This window comes from Venturia canescens, chromosome 4 (assembly GCF_019457755.1).
Source record: "Venturia canescens isolate UGA chromosome 4, ASM1945775v1, whole genome shotgun sequence".
Classification (NCBI taxonomy): Eukaryota; Metazoa; Arthropoda; class Insecta; order Hymenoptera; family Ichneumonidae; genus Venturia; species Venturia canescens.
In genome coordinates this window covers 21,455,542-21,481,434 of record NC_057424.1, presented here as the reverse complement: position 1 = coordinate 21,481,434, position 25,893 = coordinate 21,455,542, and the positions used below count along the sequence as shown (strand labels likewise).

At 41.7% G+C, this 25,893-nt stretch overlaps 1 protein-coding gene across 3 annotated transcripts in view; it reads right to left on the bottom strand.

The window, feature by feature from the left end:
* Window positions 1–25: 25 nt before the first annotated feature.
* The window catches only part of LOC122409698 (neuroligin-4, X-linked-like), a 103,061-nt gene continuing 77,193 nt past the window's right edge, over window positions 26–25,893 (bottom strand). For all 3 annotated transcript variants that reach the window (XM_043417431.1, XM_043417430.1, XM_043417432.1), the window contains 8 exons: window positions 23,258–23,555; window positions 18,995–19,147; window positions 17,806–18,006; window positions 9,511–9,703; window positions 8,696–9,140; window positions 5,000–5,273; window positions 4,674–4,820; window positions 26–4,142 (listed from right to left, as the gene is read on the bottom strand). In XM_043417431.1, the coding sequence (XP_043273366.1) occupies window positions 3,439–4,142; window positions 4,674–4,820; window positions 5,000–5,273; window positions 8,696–9,140; window positions 9,511–9,703; window positions 17,806–18,006; window positions 18,995–19,147; window positions 23,258–23,555 (2,415 nt within the window). In that variant the 3' untranslated portion in view covers window positions 26–3,438. The remainder of the gene's footprint in view (window positions 4,143–4,673; window positions 4,821–4,999; window positions 5,274–8,695; window positions 9,141–9,510; window positions 9,704–17,805; window positions 18,007–18,994; window positions 19,148–23,257; window positions 23,556–25,893) is intronic.

Sequence of the window (25,893 nt, the reverse complement as noted above, 5' to 3'; positions counted from 1 at the left end):
TGGGAGAAGAAACGAGCAGCAGGAGTTTAAGATTAGTTATAAATCACTATTTATTGATCGGTGAAATTTACAAATGTTTTTTTTCCTAATCTGCTAGTTTACGTTTCACTACCATGCATCCATTGTTTTTCCTTTTATTTTTCATCATGAGATTAAAGAACATTTGACAGGTCGACTATAATCTATTTTCTTCGTCGTTTCTCTTTGTTATCGAATAAAAGCGATTCGACGATTCTGGCCTCGTGCAAAAACCATCGATCATTTTCATTTTTCTTGCGTCACTTCCCACCAACATGTCTCAAACGATCGTTTATTATATCTAATTATTTATGATTGTTTTTATTCGCAGCCTCTCTAAGACCCTTCAGAGTTTTGACCCTCTAATTACTTTCGAACTAAAATCTACGCTTTCCCACCCAGTATATACTTTTTATTTCTCGAAAAACTCCGAAGCTTTTTGTAAGGAAAAATATCTTTCATGAAAACACTACGTTTTTTACAACCAATTTACGTAATTTGATAACTCCTTATCATGGTCCTTGAATGATTAGCAATCAAGGAAAATTTACACATAGAGTTGGAAAATAACGAAAGGGCTCCAATTCTGTTACGCGTTTACGAGGTGCGAGTAAATTATTCAAACTCCGTAAACACCATTTCTGTTTCTCGGTGTGCGAGTGTTTGTGTGTGTGTGTGTGTGTGTGGGTGTATTTATTCCCGAAGATTGTGCATTTAATAATCCTATTTTTAATTTTTCGTATCACTTTCTTGCACATGTTGGATTACACTTTTCCATTTTTTAAATAGGCATTAATCAGACTTTAAAGTGTTTGAGATTCATTGATGAGGACCTCCGTCTACCGAAATTCACGGTTCCTTTGAAAATATCGTAACCAGAGATCCTCTTGAAACTTCAAGATTCTTACGTATGGCGACGTTCCCCAGAAATAATATTGAACAACATTTAACGACCAACGAAATGCGTCGATCAATATTGCGTATAATAATTTCTTAAAGTCTCAAAAGTTGGCTCAGTTCAAGCTCCCCTTGATGTTCATCATCGATGAACATTTTCTTAATTCATAATATTGTGTTTGTTGAACAAATACAACAGAATGCAAAAATTTTCAATGCCATTTCCATTTCAGGAAAAATGTTCAAATTACCTTGAAATATTGGCTTGAGACGTGCACGAAAAATAGTGTTTTCATTAGTTTATTCAAATATTTAATTTGATACTGATTTTCCAATTTTTTTAACCTTATAGTTTCGCGTATTTGGATTATTACATTGAGTTTTTCAAATTCTTGCAGCCTTTCGCCTAATTTACTAATAACTTTCAAATTACTGAAAATATGTTCAATACGAATATCAATAAATGCAATGTGCCTTATTCAACCACTTCAATGTTAATTACAAGAAAAACTACAGACCCCAAAATTTATCCGAAACAAATCCATTCATCTTGATTAATCTACCTTAATAGTGCAATTAATATTAATTGAAACGTTTCGCTGATGCAGCATTCGGAATAACTAAATTATTTACAATGTTATGAGATTCTCTTAAACAATCTATAAAAGAACGAAATCTTGAATCTTTATAGCACACGAATCCAAGCGTAACTGTGACTGCGTAGCTCGACCGGTGTGTAATGAAAAAATGTAATTTTTCGAATCTCTGGTTACGAAACCCGTTTAATCGACAAATTAGATTGCTGTCGTGACATTAAAATTGTGTGACGCTGAAGTTTGATTCCAGTAATTCTCGAATTTCGTTCCCTGCCGAATTTGCAATTCATAGTTTTTCAAAAATTGGTGAATTCCAATTTTTTTTTTTCTTCATTTCGTTGGACCCCAACGTTGCAAACTTCAGCGTCGTAAAATTATTTAAATGAGAAATGTTAAAGTCGAGCTTTCCTATATCGAGATCCCAATCGACATTTCGACATTTGATCACGACACGAAATTTCGTTAAAAGTACTGAATTTTTGAATGTGTCGAAAAAAATTTGGAAAGTTCAAGCGGTTATGGAGTAAATTTGAATAACGTCTAAAATCTATGATTTCGTGACACCGTTTTCGCTGCAATAACCTTCTCTATTTATCTAGTCGTATTTTGGATACATTTTTTACAATTTTCATAAACCGTGTCCCTACGATGGCACAGAAATTCTACTAACTGCCTCTCGGAAGTTGTGGTTCTTTGTAAGTTCCTTATTTATAAATCTTCTTTTATTTTTGCTAGGATAGAGATTATGGGAGCTCCCAGGGTGGCGGAGAACTTCAACCCGATTTTCTGTGAATAACGTCGTGACTCGGGTTTCCAGGGAGACGCGCAAGCGCCCGAGAATTAAACACTTTTACGAAGATCGTTGACACAGCGATTTCGTTGTCGAACTTTTATCCTCTGATTAATGCAGGCTGCAATAATTTAATAAGCCACTTCGCAGAGAATAATTTTCAAGGTGAAATATTTTCGGCAGCCACAATTTCGAGCCTCCCAGTGTTCAATCTCAGGTTCACCAACATTCAAAACTCGTCACCAGATTTCTGCAAATATTTCTCGTGATTGCCAACAATCGATGAGCGTCCATGATCCCATTACGTTTATCGGAGATCGCGAGCCACCACCGCGGTTTTTAGTTTCTTCACAAAGTCTATAAAGCTTGGTCCGAAAGCGAAGTTTCTTGAAACCCAACGAATCACCGGTGTGGGATACGTTTTTTTCGTATCCGTTACGATGAGTCTTGCTCAGTATTTCTTTTGAACTTCACCGTATCGTCGTCACTCGATGTTTGACCCTCTGAATCAACATGCGGACGTAGACACGAGCACACTCGTCCGAGAGCTTGGCACGACGCTGGGTAAATGTTCGTGCCTGACCGAAGGAGTGAAAAGACAGATTTTCCTGTCCACAGAGCAAACGATTTAAAAAACGATTCTCAGCAGAACGGTTTTGATCGAAAAATAATGTATTTTATTCAAAAGGGGAGCTCTGCAGTTGAATTATCGTCAGTCGTTCTCGCGGCGTCGTATTTTCATGTTTCCACTATTTTTCTCATAAATATTGATCACTCGTCTGGAAACGATCTCGAAAAAAAGAGTGCCTGTGCGTAGAGAGGGCAAGAACGTTTTTCCAAAATTCCGCTGCAGAGCTCCCGCCCACACGAGTGTAATATGGGCAATTCACCATTGTTTATATCCACGAAGACGCGGCAATAAGATAAGATTGTTCGTAACCCCATAGAGAAGACACACGATAAGTGACAACGTATAAAAAAGTTCGTGTAGGATCGTCGAGGATGACACAGATGTGTGGAAATTCCGATGGAACGTAACACGTATCAGAACCGAGTGTCCTGAACATTTTGTTGATCGATGTCGACGAAAGTCACGTGTTTCACTTTGGACGAGCCCTCTCGGGGCAACCCCTAATGCTATACAGCAATTTCTTGTATCTGAACTCGTTTTTTAATGGTACCAGCGGCATTGGTAAGTTGATTGGTTGTGCTGAGCGAGCTGGTGGTTCGTGTAGGAGGTTTCGGTGGCGTTGTATCTCGGTGAGCGGTGTTACCACTGAAATTGTTGTTTTTTCCACGGCCCGAGTCTTCTTCGGGTTCGTGATCTCTCGCGTCGCCTTTTTCGGTGGTTTGACGCTGTTGCTGGATCTGCGACGTCATTTGCGAATCCGAATGTGAATTCCGGGCCAAAGTCGTGTAAGACGGTGGCGGTTCTTGGGATTGTTGTTCTCGAACTCCGCTCGACTTAACGGGAGTCCGCATCATCGTCATCGGCAACGACTCTTGTCCGTTCGACGTATTGTTGCACTGCATCGTCGCCCTTTTCTTATCACGATCCCGCTGGTAATAAATTCCAGCAAATATCAGCATATTCAGTACCAAAAGTATGCAGCCAACTCCCACTGTTATCGCGAGAGCCGTCGTCGTACTGTAATAATGTCGCGATGCCAGCCTCTGTAATAACTCCGCATCGTCTTCGTTGTCGTCCAGAATCGAAGTTATGTCCTCCGTTATCGATTCAATCCCACCGGATATTCCGGTCGTACACGTTGTCGATGACGAACTCGTCTTCGTGCTACCGACCAGCGGCAACGGCGTGTGCCACTCGTCTCTCACCGGTCCTTTAATAACACACGTTATGCCAGAATATTATTACAATTTCACGTCGTTCCTCAAGTGCCTGTGAAACATCTTGTTTATTGAAATTTTATAACGATTTTCCGCGGATGAATGCTTAAGGAGTTTCGGTACAGAAGTCTAAGTATTGAGAAATTTATGAAATTTGGTGATAATGTTCTTCAACATCAGGCGCGAAAACACAATTTTATTCAAAATTTTCTTCTACTCAGTTATCGAGTAATTACGCATTAAAGCAGATTTCTTATGCCCGGAATATATGGAAACGCTATGCTCATACACGTGAACTTTAGTGATCAATTACTCGGTAACTGTGTAGAAGAAAAATCTTAAAAAAATTGTGTCGTCAAATTTGGCACTAAAGAATATGTTGACCAAATTTTATAAAATTCTGAACTTCTCGAGTCAAGATGGATCCGGAAACGAGCGATTTTTGGGAAGTCGAATATCAATAATTTGTTAATAAGCTGTAACGTAAGTTTTCGGGAACGTGAGAGTTCGTGAAGCCAACTTACCCGCATAAAACTCGTCACCCCGTTCCCGGAAATGATGGTGTCTCATTGAAACATCTTCGTCCCCGGGTTGATGGAGTTGTGGAATTAAGTTTAGCCACACAGCCATTTTATGACCACGGTAGTGGCTCTTCATTTTCGGTTTCAGAGCTAGAGCAGGAGGCAACCAATGAATGTTTGAGGAAAAAAAACGATGCATTGAAACCGAACGCAATAAAACCATAAATTCTACAACATTACTAATTTTTTTGACAACTGGGCAAAGTCAGGTTCTCAAATTTCCACTAATTACTTTGCTTCAATAGCACAACTTTGATGTGCCCCCCCACCTATCGTCAAATACTGCTGCGTCCCCGTCTCGTACTGTCCCCAGGTGAGCCCACGAAAGCGTGCTTTTTCTTTGACAGTTCCATAATCAACGGACTCGATGTTGTGAGGTTCGTTGGGGTTGCCAGTTTTGGCAAAATTCGTGAAAAAATTGAGCACAGCTTCGGCGACGCCTTGATCTTGTCTCGAAAAATTTTGAGGAAAAAACGGTCCTCCGGCGACGAGTGGTAGTCCAAACATGTAAGGGATATCTTCGCCTCTGACGCTACCCAGTCTCTGTGAAAAATAAAAAGCAAACGACCCTGAATCGTGCTTCGGAATATCTTGAATAAGAGCTGGATCTCGAAAAACCCTGAGCTTCGAAATTCGCTCATTTTTATTCCCATTTTAATATTGTTCGCGTGCATAAACCTGTGCAATTAGAATCGTAAATAAACTTTCTACAGATTCATTTTTAAGTGCATCTCGAAAGGTGAACGAAGAATTCAAAGTAAAACGATATACGCGAGGCTCGTTCCTTCGATTAATGTACCCAGCGCTTCCCTTTTCCCCTTTCCCAGTTTTCCACTTTTCATCTTCGTCGATGAGTAATTTTATCGCAGATCGTAATTATCACGCATCTTCTTAGTTACTAATCGATTGCTCTTAATTAATTTGATAAAACAGCAGGCAGGGCTTTCCAGAGGGCTCATCGTGGATGCTTTCAATTGCGTAATTGCTCGTTGCATATCAGAAGTGTAGTCCTTATTGGTAATGGGGATACTCCTAACGCTAACTACGTAACTTCCCGACTGTAAAATCTCATTACATGTCGGCTGTTTTAACGTGGAACGTATACATGTGAAGCAACATGTTTGAGTATTCAGCTCGATCGCTGAATTTAACGGAGTTAAACTCCACGTTCAACGGCTTTGCTCTCACATCCGTCCGCCCCCATTGACTGCTAATCGTTCATCCTCTCGCTGCGTTGAAAATCTCGTTTTATTTTTGCCATTCATTTTGCCTCGTTGGACTCGCGTGGAGCTTAGCAACCCCCTCGTTGGCGTTTCCCTATTTTGCTCCCCAGTTCGACTTGGGGAGAAGAAACGTGGGATTTTGATGACCTCAAACGAAGTTTAATGGAGAATCTTATCAACGAGTGTTTGCATGCTCGTCAAATTATTCTCATTGTAACCATGCATGGTGAGTTATTTGGTAGGACGATTAAAAATCAAGAATACTTTTGTTTAACAGACATTTTTCGCACGATGTTGATACATTTTTAAAAAGTTTATTTTATCTGAAAAGTCTCTGAATTAGAAACACTTGGTGCAATTTTCTACGCAAACGAGTAAGTGGATCCTCGTGAATTTTTAATTTCATAATGAAGTATTTTAAAAAGCGACTCATTTATAGTAGAAAAAATAATATTTTTGCGAAACACCGAGTTTTCAGTATTATTAAAGATAATAAAAATAAAAAGGGAAATGAAAACCGGTCATTACAGTACAAAGGATGAAATATTGGGCAGGAAATGATGAGAGAAGAATGAAACTGTATCCACATTCTTTATCTGTATTGCGCCGGGGACAAGGTAAAAATTCAACAACTTGGCTTTTCAGCGTAAAACGCCTTTTGGAGGAACCATCGTACATTTGCTCTGACCCAGTTGTATTCTAGCTGGAACGGTGGGAGAGGGAGAGAGAGAAAAAGCCCTGCGAGAGAGCGTAGACTGGGGAAAAGCTCGGCGAGAATATGCGAACATTTAGCGAGGCTGGTTCTCTTGGCTTTTCCGCGAGCTTTCGTCGCGTTTTTGAGTGACGAAAAGCTGCTGCTGCTGCACACCGACTGGTACAGAAACGCGTTATAAATGGGTATAAAAGAGTGGGTGTGCGTTGCGCTCGTGAAAGAGTCCTAACACGTGCCCCATAGCCTCAGGAACCGGAAGGCCCCAACTGAAATCCACCTGCAGCCAAAAAAGAAAAAAAAACGAGAGAAAGAGAGAGAGAGCGGAAAAAAGAAGAATCATAAAAAAAGAGAGTACCTCATTCAAAACTCTCATCCTTTTCGCGTACTTTCATTACCAAAGCTACCGCGTTGAATCGCATAGTACTCAGCTTTCATACATGTGTACGCAATATAGTATCCGCACGTTCTCACACAGCCACGAACGAAACGACACTGTGAAAAAAACTCGCAAACCGGAAGCTTCTACGACTCTCTATATATAAAACGTCGCACATTCAGGCACCTTCTGAAAGTCCAATAAGTATAATTCTTTTACAGCTTTACCCTCTGGTGTACAAGCCATGTAAATAATCCTTGAGAAATGGACTATCTGCAAACCACGCAAATTATGTACGTCTTAATAACGTTTCAATGCATCTCAAAAGTCACCTTTTTCCTCGAGCACTCCATTGGGTACGAGCAGGTCTTTAATATCTTTTCAGACCTCTCATTCGACCACTTTTTTCTTCGAAATTGGGTCACGTTTGAGCATTTTTTTCACACTCGTTTCCGGCTCGACGATTGTTACATCCAAATTTTAGTATCGAAATTCAATCTGCGAAGTTTTTATGCGAAACAGGAAGAAAAGAAGGTTCATTTTTCATGAAGACGATTTTTAGAAGTCAAGTCATCTGCGCATTTTTTGCACAGACGAGAGCACAAAAATTAGCACGTAGCAACCGAGCGCGTTGATGGCCCTTAACGTATAATCGTTAATTTCCAATGCAGGGCTTTTTTGCACATTATTTAAACCAGCTTTGACCTCGAACGTATTCAATGTTTCTACCTAAATATCGATGCGAATTATAAAAATTTCTATGCAAACGAAGCTCTATGCTTTCATTCAATCATGTATACAAGAGCGGAACGCTGTAATTTCATTAATATACGTACTGAAATATTCTAGTCCACGAGTATGCTTAAAGCGAATAGAACGTACGAATGGTAACGTACGTTTTCGTTTTAATTTGATAATGTATTCCCATATTTTTGATTATCTTTGAAGAAATTCATTTATAATCAGCTTATATTTGCAGAGAGGATTTAAATAATACCAGAACGAATCGCATCGTCATTTTTATTATTACACGCAGTGCAATGATTCCACAATATTTAAAAAAATTGATACGAAACTTTAAAATGCAACGATGTTCTCGTCCCTTACCAAAAATTAAACGAATCTCTCGCGAATCCCCAGTCCCTTGACCACGGTATAAATTATGAATTCTATCTCGCGTAATCCACCTTTAAATCCTTCAAATCCCTTAAAGCTTTTACATCATTCAGCCACGAAGGATAAAATAAAATCAAGTTATACATATTTCGTCGTCGTCTCTGCTCGTTGTAGTATTCGTTCTCTCGATTTAAGCTAGTCGATCTAACTATTTTTCAAAGAACTTTGACACTCCAAGCGTACTTAAGAACAATATGAGAAAGTCGTTTAACTTTTCATTACTCTTTAAGTTAGTTTTAAGTAGCTCTTGATTCAACACTCGAAATGATTACTCGAGTTTTAATCACGATTCCAATTCCATCCGCGAGTAAGTTCTTCCAACCAATTATGAATCATGAAATTCAGAATGAAATTTGGAGGTTTGCATTTGATTTGCTCAAATAAAAATCAACGTCGAACCGAAGCGTGAGTTTCTGGTAATTTGAGCGAATTATTACGAAGTTTCAGCGAATAAAAAATAATGTAAAATTGAGCGTACCTGATTATAGTAACTGTCCTTGCTCTGGTAATTGAAGTGAAAGAAATAAGTTTGGGCTCCTCTTCTGGCGTGGTAGAAGGCAATCCTCATGAGGGGGGCGACGGTATGAGCATCGCTGAGAGCTTCCATGGTCGAGTCTCGAATGTGAATTGGATGGAGTACCGGTTTTTCCCAATCCGTGTATTCGTTTCGAACGGCAGAGAATATTTCATTGAGATGATAATAATACGTGTTTCTTATGTACGTACGAAGGATTTTATTGCGTTGATCTTCCTCAAGGCCGAATTGTATTTCGTTGTCATTAAAATCGAGGTAAGCTTCGGCACTTGCCACTCCGAGGATCAGAGGAACTTTTATGAAAGCGTCGCTCATCCGTTCCATGTCGAGGCCAGGATCGGGGTTGTTTTGATCGATTGGTAGAGACGGTCCTATTTTCGGCATGAACCTGAAAATGCGATTATTATTTTAGCGCAGTTGGAAGCCATAGAAATATTTCGAGGTTTCGACCTTTTACCGAGGCTTCCAGCCGAAATCTCCGAAAAAAAATTTTCGTATTTTCGTTAAAGTTCCAGAAAACTGGTTAGAATTTCTACAAGATTTTCTGTTTTGTGATTTTTGGGAATGAAAATGAAAGTGCGACAGTTTTTGTCCCAGTTTTCGTTCGAGCATAGCACCGACCCTCGCTCATCTTCAGATTTTTATTCACTGTCAGCAACCCGAAAAATCAACGTTCGCGAGTTTCGGAGTGAACGGAACGTAATAAAAAACGCATGCCTCGAACAGCCAAAAGAATTGAGAAAGCTCGTGATCTTTACTTGATCTCTGGCAATTCAACGCTGAGCAATTCGTGGACAGGAACGCCACGAAGACAATCAGCAATGTCTTCGTCCTCTTCGATCGAGCAGCCAACTTGTTGGCCGACTTTGACACGTATGTCGTTTGGGTCGTGAACAGCTGCCCAAGGGCTGAGAGCCGATCCGCTCACGAGAACCACTCTGTGAAAAAGCCCTGCGAACAGTCGAGTGCACGGGGAATCGCAACGTTAAAAAAACGTAAATTACACTCTCGATGAAGAACGTTGAAAGGATGTAATTCGATTTATTGCACTGCTGGTAAAAAAGTAAGTTTCCCGTCGCTATAAGCTTCTCCCTCGTTCTACTTTACTTGAGGAAATAAATTGTTCGTCTTTCGGCTTTACCCCGGTAACATCATAAAGTTTCTCTCATCCTTTCACTCCCTGTATATATCACCTCATGAATACATTTACAGAAAAATTCAAAGTTCAAAGATAATGACGTTTATTCCACTTGTATAGTCATTTGCATTCATAATTAAAAAGCTTTTATAAAAAATTCAACGAAAAAAGAGAAGATTGAAAATAATGAAAAAAATACATAATCCCACGTTCTGTGGTCGTGAATTCATTTCGAATAAACTCTCAGCGCAGCTGCACTTCGCATCATCAATTGAACATAACGATTCGTATATCGTTCACACAACGATTGAAATACGGAATATAATTCTACAACGTTTCCCAACAATAATTCTGTCTTAGCATCCAACAAGGGTATGGAATTTATAACTAAACGCACCGTTGATCTCATTTCTCTCGTATTCTGTTAATCGAGATTTGCAGAACCACAAACAGACGTTTTCTCATTATTTCGATCCGTTCTGATAAATTTTCCTCGGATAAATCGAAGGAAAACTTCATGTCACGATTTTTCTATTAATTTTTTTTATTGTTCCTTGGAGAGACATCATTGCAAATGGTTTTTGATCGATTAAGATGACTTGACGATATTTCTGGTAGGATTCGATAAATCGTTGATGCTTCGCACAACCGAAGATGTGTAATTTCAATTTGTTCATTGTAGAGGAAAGGCCAACGCGGAGAGGAAGGTACGGGAAACGAAAACAGATCGATCGACGAGTCCGCATTTTGGGTTCGTTTTTTCGTTGCTGTTATTCGATGGCAGAATATTTTTTTCCATTATTTTGTATCGTCGAACAAACTTTATCCCGGATTTGTTATTCGGATGCTGATGCTACGAACTCTCGTTCGATTTTTTTAAAAACAATGACAGGAGATGAAACATTTTCTCGTTTCTACAAAAATATATCAGTCGCCTGGAGGCATTTAGCCTTAATGAATGAAGACCCTTACGGGTTAAAGTTTCTGGAAAAAAAATTCGATTCCCATATCCTTTTAGCTGTCTCATCTATCTCCATTCCGGATAATCTAGATTCTTGATCATTTCGTGCCTCAGTGTTCTCCGCGCATGGGAGCAGCAAAAGAGGATCTAATCGTGGGGATATTACTTTCGCCCGAGTCGTTTGTCGATTGCTTCGCCCAGGGGAAGTTAACGTCCTCTCGCGGGGCGGGCTTCGCGCGCTCGAGAACAAGATTTTTCTCCGCGCATTTGTGCGTGTGTACATGAATTTTCTCAATACTCGTTCGACTCGGTATTTTTTTTATCAGCGAGGCTCGAAGAACGACGGTATTATTATTGTAGAAGTTTACTTCGCCCGTCGTCTCTATACGACTTTTCTCCATTATTTTCCCCTTTTATTTTTCTCCTTGCTTTTTTCTTTCCATATATACGTTGACTTCTGTCCTCATTATCCCTTGTTATAAGCTCTTGCGGCTTCGCTGTTCCGTTGTACTACTCGGCAAGGGTACAAACAGACGAGTCTATTACGTCGAAATAGTGCTACGTAGTTTAACGGACACCGGCATGAAAAAATAATATTTATATAGGTATACGAGAAGATACGCTTTTCACGTGGCGTTATCGAAAGATTGCGCGACGCCCTGGCATAATGTCCCTTTGGAGGCTTGCCAACATTGATATGGGCGAGAGCGTTACAACCGATTGGAAAGTACGGGAGGCAATTGGCCGACTCGTGGTTTGGGCTCTGCGAAATTGCTGCGATACCACTACAATACCAGCCAAGTTTCGATTCCTCTTCCTCGCCATAGCAGTCTCAAATCCTCTTCACTTTGGGAGCATTACAGGGCTATACGGTGACTCCCTGTACCGGGTGACCTTCAAATTTCTTCGGTTCGAACGTCGAAGGCAAACACAGCGATGAGAAAAAAACTGGAGAAGAAAATAAATCAGTGTGTACCCTCGCTGATCAACGGTTAACGAGGCTTTGAGAGGTGGCTCGGCGCTGCGCTTCCAAGTGCTGAGCTCTTACGCTGGATTACGAAAAGTTCAGTGGCGGATATTTCCTTCTCCTCGTTCCCCGTATACTTTTACGAACATCCCTTTAACCTCGTTCCAACATAACTTCCATCTTTCCGTGAGATCCAGAAGGCTGTAGTCTGCATCTACTTTGCCTGATGCGCCAGCGAATCACGATTTCACGGAGGCCAAAGAAAACTGAATGGAAAACGCGTTCGATGCAAGTGACTACTTTTATGGAGCTTCAGTCGCGGTTGGCATCGTAGGAAGCTGAGAAAAATGGAATTTTCTACCCAGTTCCATTCCCAGGATTGACGCGAGCGTTTGTTTTTATACTTCCGATGCTAGAAACCCAATCGTACAAAGCTGCAACATCGCACTTTAAGGTATTCCTTTCGCATGATCGATTTTTTTGGTCGCGCAAATTAGAGCACTCGAAATTTCGACTGATTCCCAACCTCTGAGAAGTCGCGATTGTACAGGAAAAGCTTTCTGCGATTTTTCCAACTTTTATCGTTAACCTCTCTTTTAAGGATTCGATAGCCCTTTATTTTTATCGTCGCTGTGGGATCCTTACATTTTTTCCTATTTATGAGACAGTTTGTACCAGGAATTTAGAATTATTTAGAATATACACGAGTTATTGAATAGAAATGTGGTGATGATGCTCCATAAGCTCCCGAATAAATTTTACGATTTTTCCAGTTTTAATTATTTATTAAACGATCGATAACCCGACCTGAAACTTCGCCAATATATGCGCATGCACTTTTACTTAACTGCCATTTAAAATCAGTTATTCGTAGAATACCGTCTTAGTAATTCATCCTCCTGCAAATCACCGCTCGAAATAATAATTTTCGGAACAAATCCCTCCTCTCCGTGGATCTTTCATTTTCCCCCTTACATCGGACCCACCCTGTGGATACTCCATTACAAGAGGTCGAACCACTTCACTTGATGAGCATGTATACATTCCTGTGCCCGTACCTTATTCTATATTGCTCTTTCTCTCTCCCAGTAACAGTAATACATATATTAAGGTACACATGATCTATATATACACGTACAAGAATGCAGCGGTAGCAGAAATAATACGTCGGTGAAGAGAGCTATCGCCTCTATTACTGCTGCGACCGTTAAGCACACCGGTATCCAAGCACGTGTGTTTATAGACATAAGCATGGAAGACTGAACATTCGAGGTTTGGTTCAAGTGTGGTATATTCCACGAGCGAAACAATCCGGCAGAGAATAAGGACCGAAAATATTGTGATCTCCTAAATATGAAATCGACAGGAATTGTGCAGTTTCCGGTTTTATTTCTATGTGCTCGAAAATATGGAGCCACGAAATAAAGGAAAATGGAGTGCCCCCTTAAAAAACTAAAGCACTATATTCTTTCGAGTCCATGTATCCACTCGAATGGTAAGTCTATTCGATAAAAAAAGAATGGACATGAAAAAATAGTCAGAAACCTCGACATAAACGACAGCCGGAGTGGAAGAACGTACAGTCTACGAATTTTTTTATTCTCTTTGTCCTCTGCTATCCGCTCCTCTTTCAGGCTAACCCACCCTTATCCCCGATTTTCTCGCCGGAAATCGTCGTGCCATTTTATGTCTGGCTCTCTCTGCTAGCCACGTATCCCATGCTTTTATTTGCTCTTATCGCTTTTCCTCTCGTTGCATCGACTTTTTACTCCTCTCGCGGTGTGTTTTTTTTTTCAGTCGAATTATTTGAGCGTAGGTGCGAGCAACAGCGTCGGCGGAGTAAGCTCCGCAAAATTGAGCTGCGTCGAAAGCCTCGAACGGGAATTGTGTACTTTTCGTTAAAATCAACGTACTGCCTTCGTATTAAACGTAAATAACATAATATACCGCGACAACAATCGCTGGCGGTACACGTTGCTATATTATTATTCATTATTCACCATTATACATCGTAATTCAATGCTCGAGTTATGAGAATAATCACGATCATGATGAATGATCCTGGTGTTTTTAATTATGAAATTACTGCACAGAAGTCTCAACGTATTTCAAGCCACTTTGTTGATCCAGAAATTACAGTCAAACTGCACGTTCAATTATTGAAGCTTTAGCAGACTCTCTTCTCATTTAAGTGAAAGAAAAATCACTCGTTTTCTACGTAATTATGACGACGTCGAAATATTCGGTTTGGGAATGAAAAAAAAATGAATGGTCAGCTTGTCACAAGTATAGGAAACGTCCAGATTAAATCTCGAAATTAAGCAAAAATGGAGGTATTTTAATGAACAACCTGAGGCGAAGATTTGCTTTTAATTAACTGCGGATAATTTCGTTGTTTCGCAAGATTCTTCATTTTTAAGGAGAAAAGACATTATTCTTTGGCCCTTTTTAATCTCGGTGCTCATCTTGACAAAAGAGATGTGATATTGCACGAGATATTGCACAGCGTGATGATATTTATTTTCTCGTTATTGTAATAAAACAAACGGAGCGGAGAGGACGATCGAACAAGATGTTGCTCCCTTGTAATTTCTGGTATGAGATTGCCTGCCGGGACAGCTGTGTTCGCCCTCACCCTGCTCCCGGCGCGATGCGGTCAACGGGAATTTAATTCTCTTAAATTCGAAAAATCGCTCTTGTCCGCGCGAGGATTTTCTACAAGCTCGTCGACCTCCACTTTATACGCCCACATTGCTCCTTTTTAGTCACATTAAATTGTGGAAACTCCTGTTTCACAGTATGCTCGGCTTGATGTTGAACAAAATGGAGTATTCCATTCAAATCCCGAAGCACGAATTGCTCCAGGGAATCCAATATTTCAAAGTTCATTAGTTTTATTTTTTCCATTATATTTTGGCAGTTTATGGGAATGAGAATAGCTGTTTTTCAGCAGTGAATTTTTCAATGTTTTGACAAATCGCTTCTCAATCGTATTTTTATTTTTTTCTCAAACGCTCCAATCCCAACAGTTTTCATAACGCTGCGCGATGGATCATAAATTACAATTCGTGAATTTTTCACACACGGTTTGTTTGGGGTTGTTTGTTTGTTCGTGTACTATTGCAATCGCTCGTTGAAGAAAGTATTCGGAGCCCCGACCAATCCAATGAAAAACATCCGATTTTTAGCGGCTCAACAGTCAAAACTAAATCTGCGTAATTTAGTTCCGGTTCATCGATAACACAAAGTGTTTCGGTATAAAAATTGAACCTCGCTGCACTGAACAATTGAATCCATTAAGCTGGTTACAGTCGATGAATTAATCGCGGTCCGAATAACGTCAAATGGAGACAAATGGTTAACGGAAAAAAACAGCCGTTCATGATTTTTTGTACTCCCCGTATGACGCAATAAAGATGATGGAAGCACTTTTCATTTTCCACGAATTCTTCTCCTCCAATCTCCTTAAGGAAGTTGAGGCTGTACAGTCATTTTTTTACCCAAAAGTGATGACCTGTACCTTTCAAAAGTTAGGCCAGTTTACAGTTTGGCAATGTTGCATACACTTTAAAGAAAAGTTGGGGAAAAAAAGACGAAAAACTGGTGAAAGCTCAGTCGAAAACACGAACAGTGACGATCCTAGCCTCAAAAAACTGCACGGAAAACAGATTAACAGAACAGATTATAAAACAGAGATAAACAGAAAACAGATTATTAATATAATCTCAGCAAATCTCCTAATAAATCTGAAAAAAATTGACATTATTCGGCAAGCCTTGCTCATGTTGCCCAAAAAATTTCATATTTTTAGCATCATTTTTAACGGAGATATCACTGAATGTGTCTTGACTTCGATAAGATTACATGTTATTTGGCACAAATTGTTATTGATTTTTCTCAGCAACGACGCTCCTAAACTGTCTGAAAATTTAACTGATTTTTTTTTACACTTCACTTTATAAGATGCAATCGGTTTAAAAGCGGTGACATCATTTTCATTCTAATGCCTCAACTTCCTTAAAGGAGAAAGATTCGTCGTTTTTGTTATACTTCATAGTATATATATAAAGACCGAGAGAAAGAGCCAGGGGCAGAGAGATAATGAAGAAAGTGAAGACAACTCGATATACAAAACGTATATGTATACAAAAATCATGTGGCACTGCGCTTCGAGTAGTAAACTCTTTGAGCTTCACGAAAATAACTTTGATCGAGTTACTTTCGAACGGCATCGGCGTCGAGGCGCGATTCCTTCAATTGTCCGATTGAGTGAACTCGCGGCCGAGATGAATAGGCGTATATAGCAGATCGTTTGGGAGCCAATCCTCGGAAATAGCTCTAATTCATTTCTCCTCCACTCTCGAGAAATATATATGGATATTCGGAAGTTATAGCATGGTAAATTGCACTGAATTTCTCGGCTTCACTCCGCAATCCGCTACTAAAATGTCACATTTAATCATACAAATGCGCGAAGGATGGATCAGAGCTTGTGAATATTTATGGAATAAGGATCGTGATAGCATCAGAATTTTTTCAAATGAATTACCATTTCAAAACCTCCATCCGCGATGATTTTTCGTGACAACAATCAGAGCTCGTAATAAAATCTTCCATGATCTGGGGGGGAGGGAAGAATCTGTGCGACGAAGAGTGATTAACAATTTTATTGTGGCAGAGAATTGGTATCCGGGCGGGGGAGAAAAAAATGGGAAAACCCAGGCTCGACTGTTCGTTTGGAAAAGTAATTGACTTCTGCCGACCTTTGACCGAAGAGTGCGAGTGCAAAAAGAAACAAAGAAAATCTGAAAAACGAGCAAACGGCTTTCTCAGAATGGGCGAAAGTGCGAAATGCTGATAAGATTTGCCCGTCGACGTTGGGGTTCCAAATGTGTATATTTTATCGTCGCATATTCTAAACCTTCGCTAGGAACGAAATCCAAAGCAGAAGAGTTTACACATTTCCGGGTTTATATAGCAGAAAACACACCATTGGAATTTCAGTAAATTCAAGTATAAGCTCGTGTGCGGCTTCGTTCTTACACGTCTGCGTGTTACACACCGGCACACCGAGGGTACAAAGCGTGCTCGAAGGAGAGCTTCCCAGTACCCTATTTGGCCTCTGTGCTCATCGTGCTTTCTCGTCTTCGTTCTATTCTACTAGCTCCGCGATATACTTATATGAAGGCATATACAAACAGTAAAAATTTCAGGAAGCTATGTACAGAATGTCTCGAAAGGCGTTGCCGAAACTTCCGAGATAAATGGAGGTGGAAAAGTTCTGAAGGGAATTCGCTTTTCCATTTTTCCTGTCCATCATCGATTGCTGGAATTTCAAACGATTTTAAGCAGTGTGAAAGCGTTAATTCCAAAATATATTTCATCTTCACTCCCCTACTCGAGTGTCCAAGTCTTTTGGATCGACCTGTACTCCTATCCATGAATTTATAGATATCGGATGCTCGACTTGTTTCAGGACTGATCCTCCGCAAGGTTTCTACCTTCTTCCGCTCGGTGGACGATTTCGTTGCGACCGCAGTTACCTTAAGAGACGAAAACTGACTTGCGGGGCAGTGAATGTACCGCGAGTGTTTCCATTCAGTAGCCGAAACAATCTGCTACACAACAACACGAGTCAACCGTTGTACTCTTTTTCTCTTCTATTTTCATGTCTCTTTGTTTTTCCTTCTTTTTGTTATCTCAAGTAGTCTGATGTTCCATTCCACAGCGGGATATCCGCGCCGACAATTCGCCGCATTTCTGCTGCTGTCTTCAGAAGCTTCGAAACGCAATTTCTGGCTGGCCCGCTTTCCCTATTGTTCCTCATGGGATTTGAATTTGCCTTATCGCACGCAGCGAAGACGAAGATCGAGCTCGTACGGCGAGCATTGCCACCACCTTTGCCGACGATGCATCGATATTGGAGGAGCAAATTGCATTTCAACAGTTTAACCATCGGTGGATTTAAATTCGTTGAAGATGCTTACCTTTGGCGAATGGTGCCAACAGCAGAAAGTTTACGAGCGCAGCTCCAGTGTCGTGGCCCATGAGAGTGACTCTCGTTGGATCGCCGCCGAAGGCCCGAATATTTTCCCGTATCCAGTGCAAACCCATCGCAATGTCCTTGAGAGCGAGATTGCCACCGGAGCCGGTGGCGGTGTCAGGATGAGGCCGGGTCCTCAAGAACCCTATAAAAAAGCCACGAAATCAAGTCTAATTCGGTTCAATCGTCTGACGTCGGTCTCGTGTAGTAAATAAAGCAGAAGCTGAACGGATATTCGGAGGCGAAGGAGAGTAACGAGAAGCGAAGACAGGAGAGGGATGTACAGTGGACACGTAGATGCCTTTTGGTTCAACGGGATTTTTCCCGAGTGCCGGAGCGAGGGGTCTAATCCTTTTGGTTTTCGTCTCCGTTCGTTGTGCAAAGTGCGGGACGCCGGCCAGCGAGAGCAGCAGCGAAAGAGAGCCTGTGCTCGGGCTCTGTGTGTTGGGTTACTTTGGACAGGAGACGGATTTACAGGAGGTTTATCCCTCGTGACGGTTCCTTCAGCCAGGTCCGCGGTCACAAACTGGCGCACACGCTTAAACCATCGCGTATAAAAGGTGGGCGCAGAGTTCGCGATGGGAGAAGAAAAGGAAGGAGAGTGCTGCATGGTTGTAAAGGAGAGGAGGAGGAGGAGAGTAAAAGAGGACGAGAAAATAGGGTTGCCGTGGGCACTGGGCTTCTGGAAAGTTGGAATGTCCCTCGCGTCGGTGGAGCGAGCACTAAATTTCCACGTCTGCCGTAACCACAACTCGCGTTATTTCCTACGAAAGATGCGCGTCGCTCGGAGCCCGGAAGTGGATTATATATGTGCCAAATATATACAGTCATGGGAATTGGTTGCTGGTATATTCCCCGATACTTGAATCTTTCTCCCTGTGTAGCTAAACCACCTTCGCAATGCTTCGAATAAGTTAACGGCGCGCTGGCATCGATGGAGGGCAATGAAGAGGGTGAGGGAGCCCACCATTTGCCCACCAATAGATTCAACCCAGCAGGATGCTGCGCTCCTCGCATATATAAATGTGTGTGTGTGTGTTATTGACCTATCCGAAATAAGGGCGAACAGGGAGGCGAGCCAGGCACGGGATCCGGATGCACACGCCTGAATGTTCGGCTTTCAAAGTACCTACCCAGAATCCCGAGGCGATAGTTGAGGGTAATGACAATGACGTGACCAGCGCTCGCCAGGATCGAGCCATCATGAACGTTCCCCGTACCCCACTCGAAGCTTTCACCGTGAACGTACATTATCACTGCGTATGGAGCCTCCAGACCTCTCGAACCTGCAAATACCAAGATATCAAGCTGGTATCAATGCCCCGGACAAACAAGAGCCATTCGCGTCATTCCCAATGCTTTATCCAACCGTTAAAACGGATCTGTGTAGGTGCAAACGCACGGGAAACAACTGGGTTACAAAGCTTCAATATTGCGCAGGGTTCGCTGTTTATCATTCAACTAGGCACACACGCACCCCCCCCCCCCCCCTTAACGTCAATATATACGTGGATCAATTTCCGGCAACGGGCATATACGTTTCAATTCGTCATGAAGGGAAAACGGCTACGCGACCTTTCTTCGGAACACTGCGGCCAAAGTTTTCTTCGCAGTAGCGACGGAAAAACTTGGTTTTATTATTCTTTATCCAACTTTCATTGGCAACAGGGCTGCTGCGGGAACGATGCTTTCCAGAATAAAATGCTCCGCAAAGCCGCTCTTGCGCATACGGATTATTCGAAATTTGTTTCGAATAATCAATGGACGAACTGTTTAAGATCTTCCATGGAGGAGCCATTTGAACCAAGGAGTTTTGAAAGTTTCTGTACAAATCCCGGAACCGAGGGGATCCACCTCAAAAGAGGAAACGAACTTTGAATTCAACTCAATCGCGAGACTGACTCCGAGAGCTTCCTTCCTGCTCCGTTGGGAAAGATCTCGCTCCGTTTTTTCTCTTTTACCAGTCGCTTTCGTAACCGGTAATTGCACAGACGCAACAGCAGAACGAGTATTTGTTTCACAGGTATCCAGTAATTCTGCTCCCGACGACAACAGCTCTTGGATTTTTTCATAAAACGATCGTCTTCGCTACGCTCCGACTCACTTTCTCCCCGGTTCTTTCCTGTTGTTGCTATGCTGCCGGTTTCCTCTGTCTCGTTCTCTCGTTATTTACACCGATTCTAGAACGTCAACCGGTCGGATGACAAAGCACCGAGTCCTTCCCGGAGGAACATTTTCTCGAACACGACTTTGCCCTCGGGCCACACCCGACGGTTAATTAATCGTGCAGCTCGCAGGACACGCGGCACCGACATCAGTCCTGTTTTTCTCTAAGGTCTCATCGTACAACTCGAGCTACCTTCCAGTGGATTCGACTATGAAACGCTGCTCGTTTCACCAAAGGTGCCAAAGTGCAAGGCGACTCCTTCTTCCTTTTGTCTGAACTCAACTCCGAATGGACAGAAAAGTTCGCTACACAAGAGCGTTGTACGACCCTCATCCAGGGAGCTTTATTTTTTTCAATCGCTCAAATTAGAGCGAAGCAAGTTTCTTTCGAGCCGGTGTCCATCTCTGCTTTTTAACCCGACCTTTTCAAGCGGTCAACTAAAACTTGCAGGGACGATTCGCTCGTGAGAAATATTCCAGCGAAATGATGAAAGAGAAACCAATTATTTTATTGCTGCTCATAATGAAATTCCGAAAATAAAAATTTATTCATTTTCATATTGAAAATATCTGAAAATATGAAAATATATTTTGACAAGTTATCGCCGCGCATTGCACAGGTAAATTGTCACAAGTAAAGTAATTTTGAGAGTATTTTGTGCACTTGGTTTTCGCACAAAATTGAATATTTCACATCCCGTTGGAGCATTGGGAAAATGCTGGTGACTGAGCCTTGAAAAATGATAATAGTCACGGATGATACAAAATATCAGAATATGAATAGCATTCGGGATGACGGATGTAAGAAACGAGAGTTCGCACGAGCTGCCTGCTCGTTCGATAACGATCAAAGAAATCGAAGCCTCCGGGACGAGACGGATGCGCGGTGCATCATTATCCTACGCCTAGTTCTCGGCTTCTCCAGGATGATAATCCTGCACGAGTACACGCGGCTTTCATCCTCACGAACGCGCTCCTTTTACTCGCATCGTTCCCAGCAGAACGTGTCGGGTGGATTTTCACTTCCTTTCCGTCCGGCAGCAAAGCGAGAGTATCGATTTTTTTCTATCTATTATTAAAAAAAAAAAGGAAAAATCGATAGAATATTATTATCGTGCTGCGGTTGAGAAGTCTAGTTCGGATGCGTTGGAGAATTCCGATTCGATGCGAGGCCTGATTATTTCGAATGAAAATACCAAAAATGGGGCATGCCATTCTCCGTTATTCAAAGTGACTCTAATAATAAATTTCTTACGATCCCAACATCATTTCACCGATTTTCAGGGATGAGAATTTTGATCAGTGCTCAGTATGACTGTCTGAACTGCCGAGAGGAATTTTCTGCAATCTTTAATTCCAGGCTCGAGTGTGAAACCAAGAAATAATCATTCTCCAGCATCTCCGATAACAGCCCGATATTCTTTCAACGCACGTTGCTCACGGAATGAATATGACGCGTCTACGAATGAGTCTGCTCTTCATAAACATGTAAACCAGTTAAAAGCACAGTTCATAGTTCAAACGAACGAGAAGAACAAACAAAACGAGGGTTAAAGTGAGAGGGAAATGAGAAGGCATCGCTTCTTCACCCCCTGCAGCGACCAGCGGAGGAATTTGCCATTCAATCAAGCACGGCGTCTACGAAGCACTGCAGAAACTTCCGCCGGCGAGGGGCTTATCCACTTATGCCGCTTGATCGTGTCCATATTCTTCGCTTCCATGGATCTCCTTCGATACAGGACATTCCAAAAGTTTCGACCAAGTTGTCGAGCTTCATTAATGATTTTTCAAACACTGGAACAAAGTATTTTTACACATTTCAAGTGGGTGGAGGCAGCGCGGGGAAGATTCTGAAATTCTGGATCCGAAAATTCTCCACATTTTTCTCCTCGATGAGATATTGATTTGGCCCGTGGGGCCAACTCGGTGTGACGATCGGCGCAGAACTGGGCGGGATTCCCTGCCTTTACTTCCCACTGTTTTTCCTCACGTCACGCTCCATTTTCTAGCTTCGACTAATCATTGCCTCCTTAACGGTTCAGCGGAAAGAAAACTTAAGGCGAAGAATTCTTCCCCTTAAACTATATCTCGTTTTACTGACGTCCTTGCTCGGTGTCCAGCTTTTGACGACCGCGATATCCGCGTCGATGTACACGAAATATCCACACCGCTATCGCAATACTACGGCTTTCGATCGCTATTGAAGGAAATTCTGCAAAGCTCTCTCGAATCCTCTAATTTCTTGCTTTGCATGCACCTATTCCATGTTCGTATCATTCTTTGGTAAAGAGGTTAAACGCGGTGCCTCGAATGTGACGCTCCGATCGCGGATATACACAGTCGATCGATCCGACCAGCATTTGCGCTCGTATCACAAACGTTCCGCTATCATTGACAAAAGGGGTCGATGAAATACGAGATTTATCACTCGGGAGGCGCGCTATCGATATACCACAATTAGAATTCTCACGCTGAACGATCCCCGAGCATCTCTCTGTTGTCTTTTATCTCTCAAATGCACTTTCCTTTTGTGCAATGGCCTTTTTATCGTTGAAAAAGTGTTGTTGTTTTTCTTTGGAACAACAAAAAAACCTGTGATTGCACAAAAAGTAATAAAAGCAGTCAAGGAATCGGTTCTCCTTCCAAATCTTCTCATTATACTTCAAAATGTATTCAGCCATCGCTTTCGTGGAACTAATAAAATAGAGGAGGCATCTTGAAAGGAATAACTCTCGTCTTGTTACTTACGAAGATAAAAGTTTCGAGGACCGGACTAATTAGCGAAGTGAATGAGTAAGAAAGCGTGGATTTTTGCTTTGTTTGTGCAGCATGAAAGTTTTTTTCCATTTTTTTATTTCACTTTCCATGCTTCGATGCATGGAAAAGCTCGTATTTTCATTGGAATTTTCGTACAAACATAAATTCGATCAATACGATCGTGCAATGCTCAACTTGATCATTTGTTTCGAATGTTTTACTGCGAATGTAGAATTTTGCGAGTCAATAGAAAATAATGAATTTCGCAGAAGATAAAACTTGTATAAATATGCGACGCGTTCGCAACTCGGGGATTTACGTTTGGAATAATCCAGTGTGAATGCAAAAATGAGGGAGTGAATGAAACAATCATTCGGACGACTCCGAGGTCGCGATTGTGTCGAAATTTAGTTGGCAAAGGCGAAATTTCAATTACAGTTACGAAAGAAAAAGTTCAATAATATATGACTCACCGCTTCCAGGTATGTACAGATTGAGCGTGAGACAATCCTCGCTCTGGTTTGTGAGGAAAGTGACGAAACGCTTGAGCTGCATGACTCTTCCGTGGGGCATTTGTCCAAGTGCGACAGTTAGATTGCTGATGTCAGGTATATTTTGGGGGCAAACTGGACCGAAGGAATCAGCGAGTTTGATATCCCTCCAAGGGATTGGTGCGGCTGGTGGTTGAAGACGAAGATCTCCGACGGGGGGTGCGGCGTAAGGAACTCCTCGGAATACTTCGACGGGTTCGAGATGCCTTCCGTTTAACTCCTAATAAAATCAAATAAACACATCCATCCGAATGATGAGTTTTTGCTCCGGGTTTCTCAATCAATTACGTAATGCAAATATCGAAAATCCGTCCGAGTGTGACCGAGAATAATCTAAGGGTATCCTCGAGGGAGGAGAGAGAGAGAGAGAAAAGCAAGATAAAAGTTGCAGAAGTATTTCCCTGTCTGCTGGAAATCGTCTCTCGAAACAATTTCTCTTATCCTCCGTGTATGAAACAGATAAGATCGATTTATACATCAGACAACTCGCTGTACGTGCTCCGCGGGAAACCCCGTGTGCTGAGAAGCTTGACGTGCATGCGGAGAAGAAAAATAAGATGAAGAGAAAAGAGAAAAGGAAGAAGGGGGGAAAGAAGAAAGAGGGGAAGAGAGGGAAAAATGATGAGCAAATAAACATTATTTTTTCAACATATCGCACAGGCTCGTTGTAGAAAAATGGAGTAGCTGTGCCGTACAAAAGCTTTCCTTTTTGTTTTTCTTTCACCCCCTCGTCGGTTATTCATAAATTATTAATCGCACGGATACGCCCGAGCAATTTCTCTTCCGTTCGTTGCAGTTCTATAAATCGAGGGAACTTCATTATCGTTAACAAAATCACCAATTCGTGTCACGACGCACGTTCTTTTCGTCTCCATTGTTCCTTCTCGCTTATCGGCCAAGTTTTTACCTCCGAATGTATATATTTTCACGCGTATCCTTGCCGCTCTAATATCGCCTCGAGGGCTCTTCACTCCGCCGCACGAGTGTTCGCCTCGAGAAGTGACGAAGCATTGAAAAAAATCAATAATCAATGTCGGGCTCGTCGTCGACTCGAAAAAATCCGGAGCAGAACAATAACTTCGGAGTTTCCTTTTGTTTCGGAGGAAGAAAAAACAAACTTTTTTTTCACACTGTACGTGATACAATTAATTTCTTTTCCCCCACGAAATATGCGAGGCGAGTTTCGTGCAGCTCGCTCCATGTGAAATTCTTTCTCGGCGTCGGTGAACTTTTTCTTGATTAATCACACATTGACCGATAGGCGCGGTGACGTATTTTCGATGAAAAAAGACGAAACCGTTGCGCGTACGATCAGATCGAACGAATGTTCGACACGCGTTTCCTGAAAAATGTTATCCTCGTGAAATTTGAAACTATGAAGTTATTCCAAGGACCGGTGAAAATCCGTACGCCAATTTCACGCTTTGTCGAGCTTTGAATCACTTCATTTTTAATATTAATATAACTCTATTTAATTTCATCCGAATACGCATCGCAACTACGAATGAATAATTTATATTCGACGAGCCGATAAATGAGCTTTCAAATTGAAAATCTCGTCGCTTTGTAAATGAGATCGAATTCAATTATGCACTTTAAAACTAACAATACATCGGGAGAAAGGCAATAAATTAATGTTGCTGGATAAACTTATTGATTTATCTCTTATCCATTGATTAAAAATTTATTCAATTTTCCTGACATTTGATGCCTCGACGGAAATGATGATGAAATTAATTGAATGAAAAACCAGCAGGTTTTAATACTTCAAAAAACTTGTTTTGTTTTTTTCGCAGGTTTTTATTGTGCAGACAGACAATGCTGGAATAGCTCGCGTATCACCATAGCATATGGAACCGTCCCGATGACGAAAACAATAAAAAACACTCGCTTTTCGAGCATCGATATGCGGAACGTTTTTATGTGTATAGGTTCGTTTTGGAGATTTTTTTTTGGTTTTTATGATGCGGGAAGCCAAGTTTATGAACGGTCGAGACGCGAGGGAAGTTTGGGTCAATCGTTTCCTCTCTTGGCGTTCCTCATTCATTCTGCGTGATATTAAAAATTAACGAGAGTTACCGCGCGTTCCCCGGCGAAACGCTCGTTTGTCCTGCACCAGGAATGACCCCGCCGCGACACGAGCTACCGGACAACAAGCCTGTGGCTCCGACGGACTCTCTCGCGTGCACCGTCAATTTTCATGATCAAAACCATAACGGCGCTTCCCTTCCGAATTGACCTTATGTCGTCTGCCTGGATTTTTGGTTCGCGCGGCGTGTGCGTATGAACGTTTGAATCTCTCGTTGATTGCATCAACCTCGCCTTTTCGTTTTTCCCGGCGTGATTGCAAAAAAATCGTTCGACATAACAGAGTTCATATGCGTTTCTCTGCCGCGTGAATGAGCAGCAATGAGAATTTCCCGACCCGGGCTGCCCCACCTTCCGCAATTCCGTTTTTGTTCTCATTTTTTTTCCCAGAGCAATCGAAACGGATAGTAGATTTTTCCGACGCTCTGTTCTTGCCAATCTCCACGTTCTCGCTCACGTAAATAGTAAAC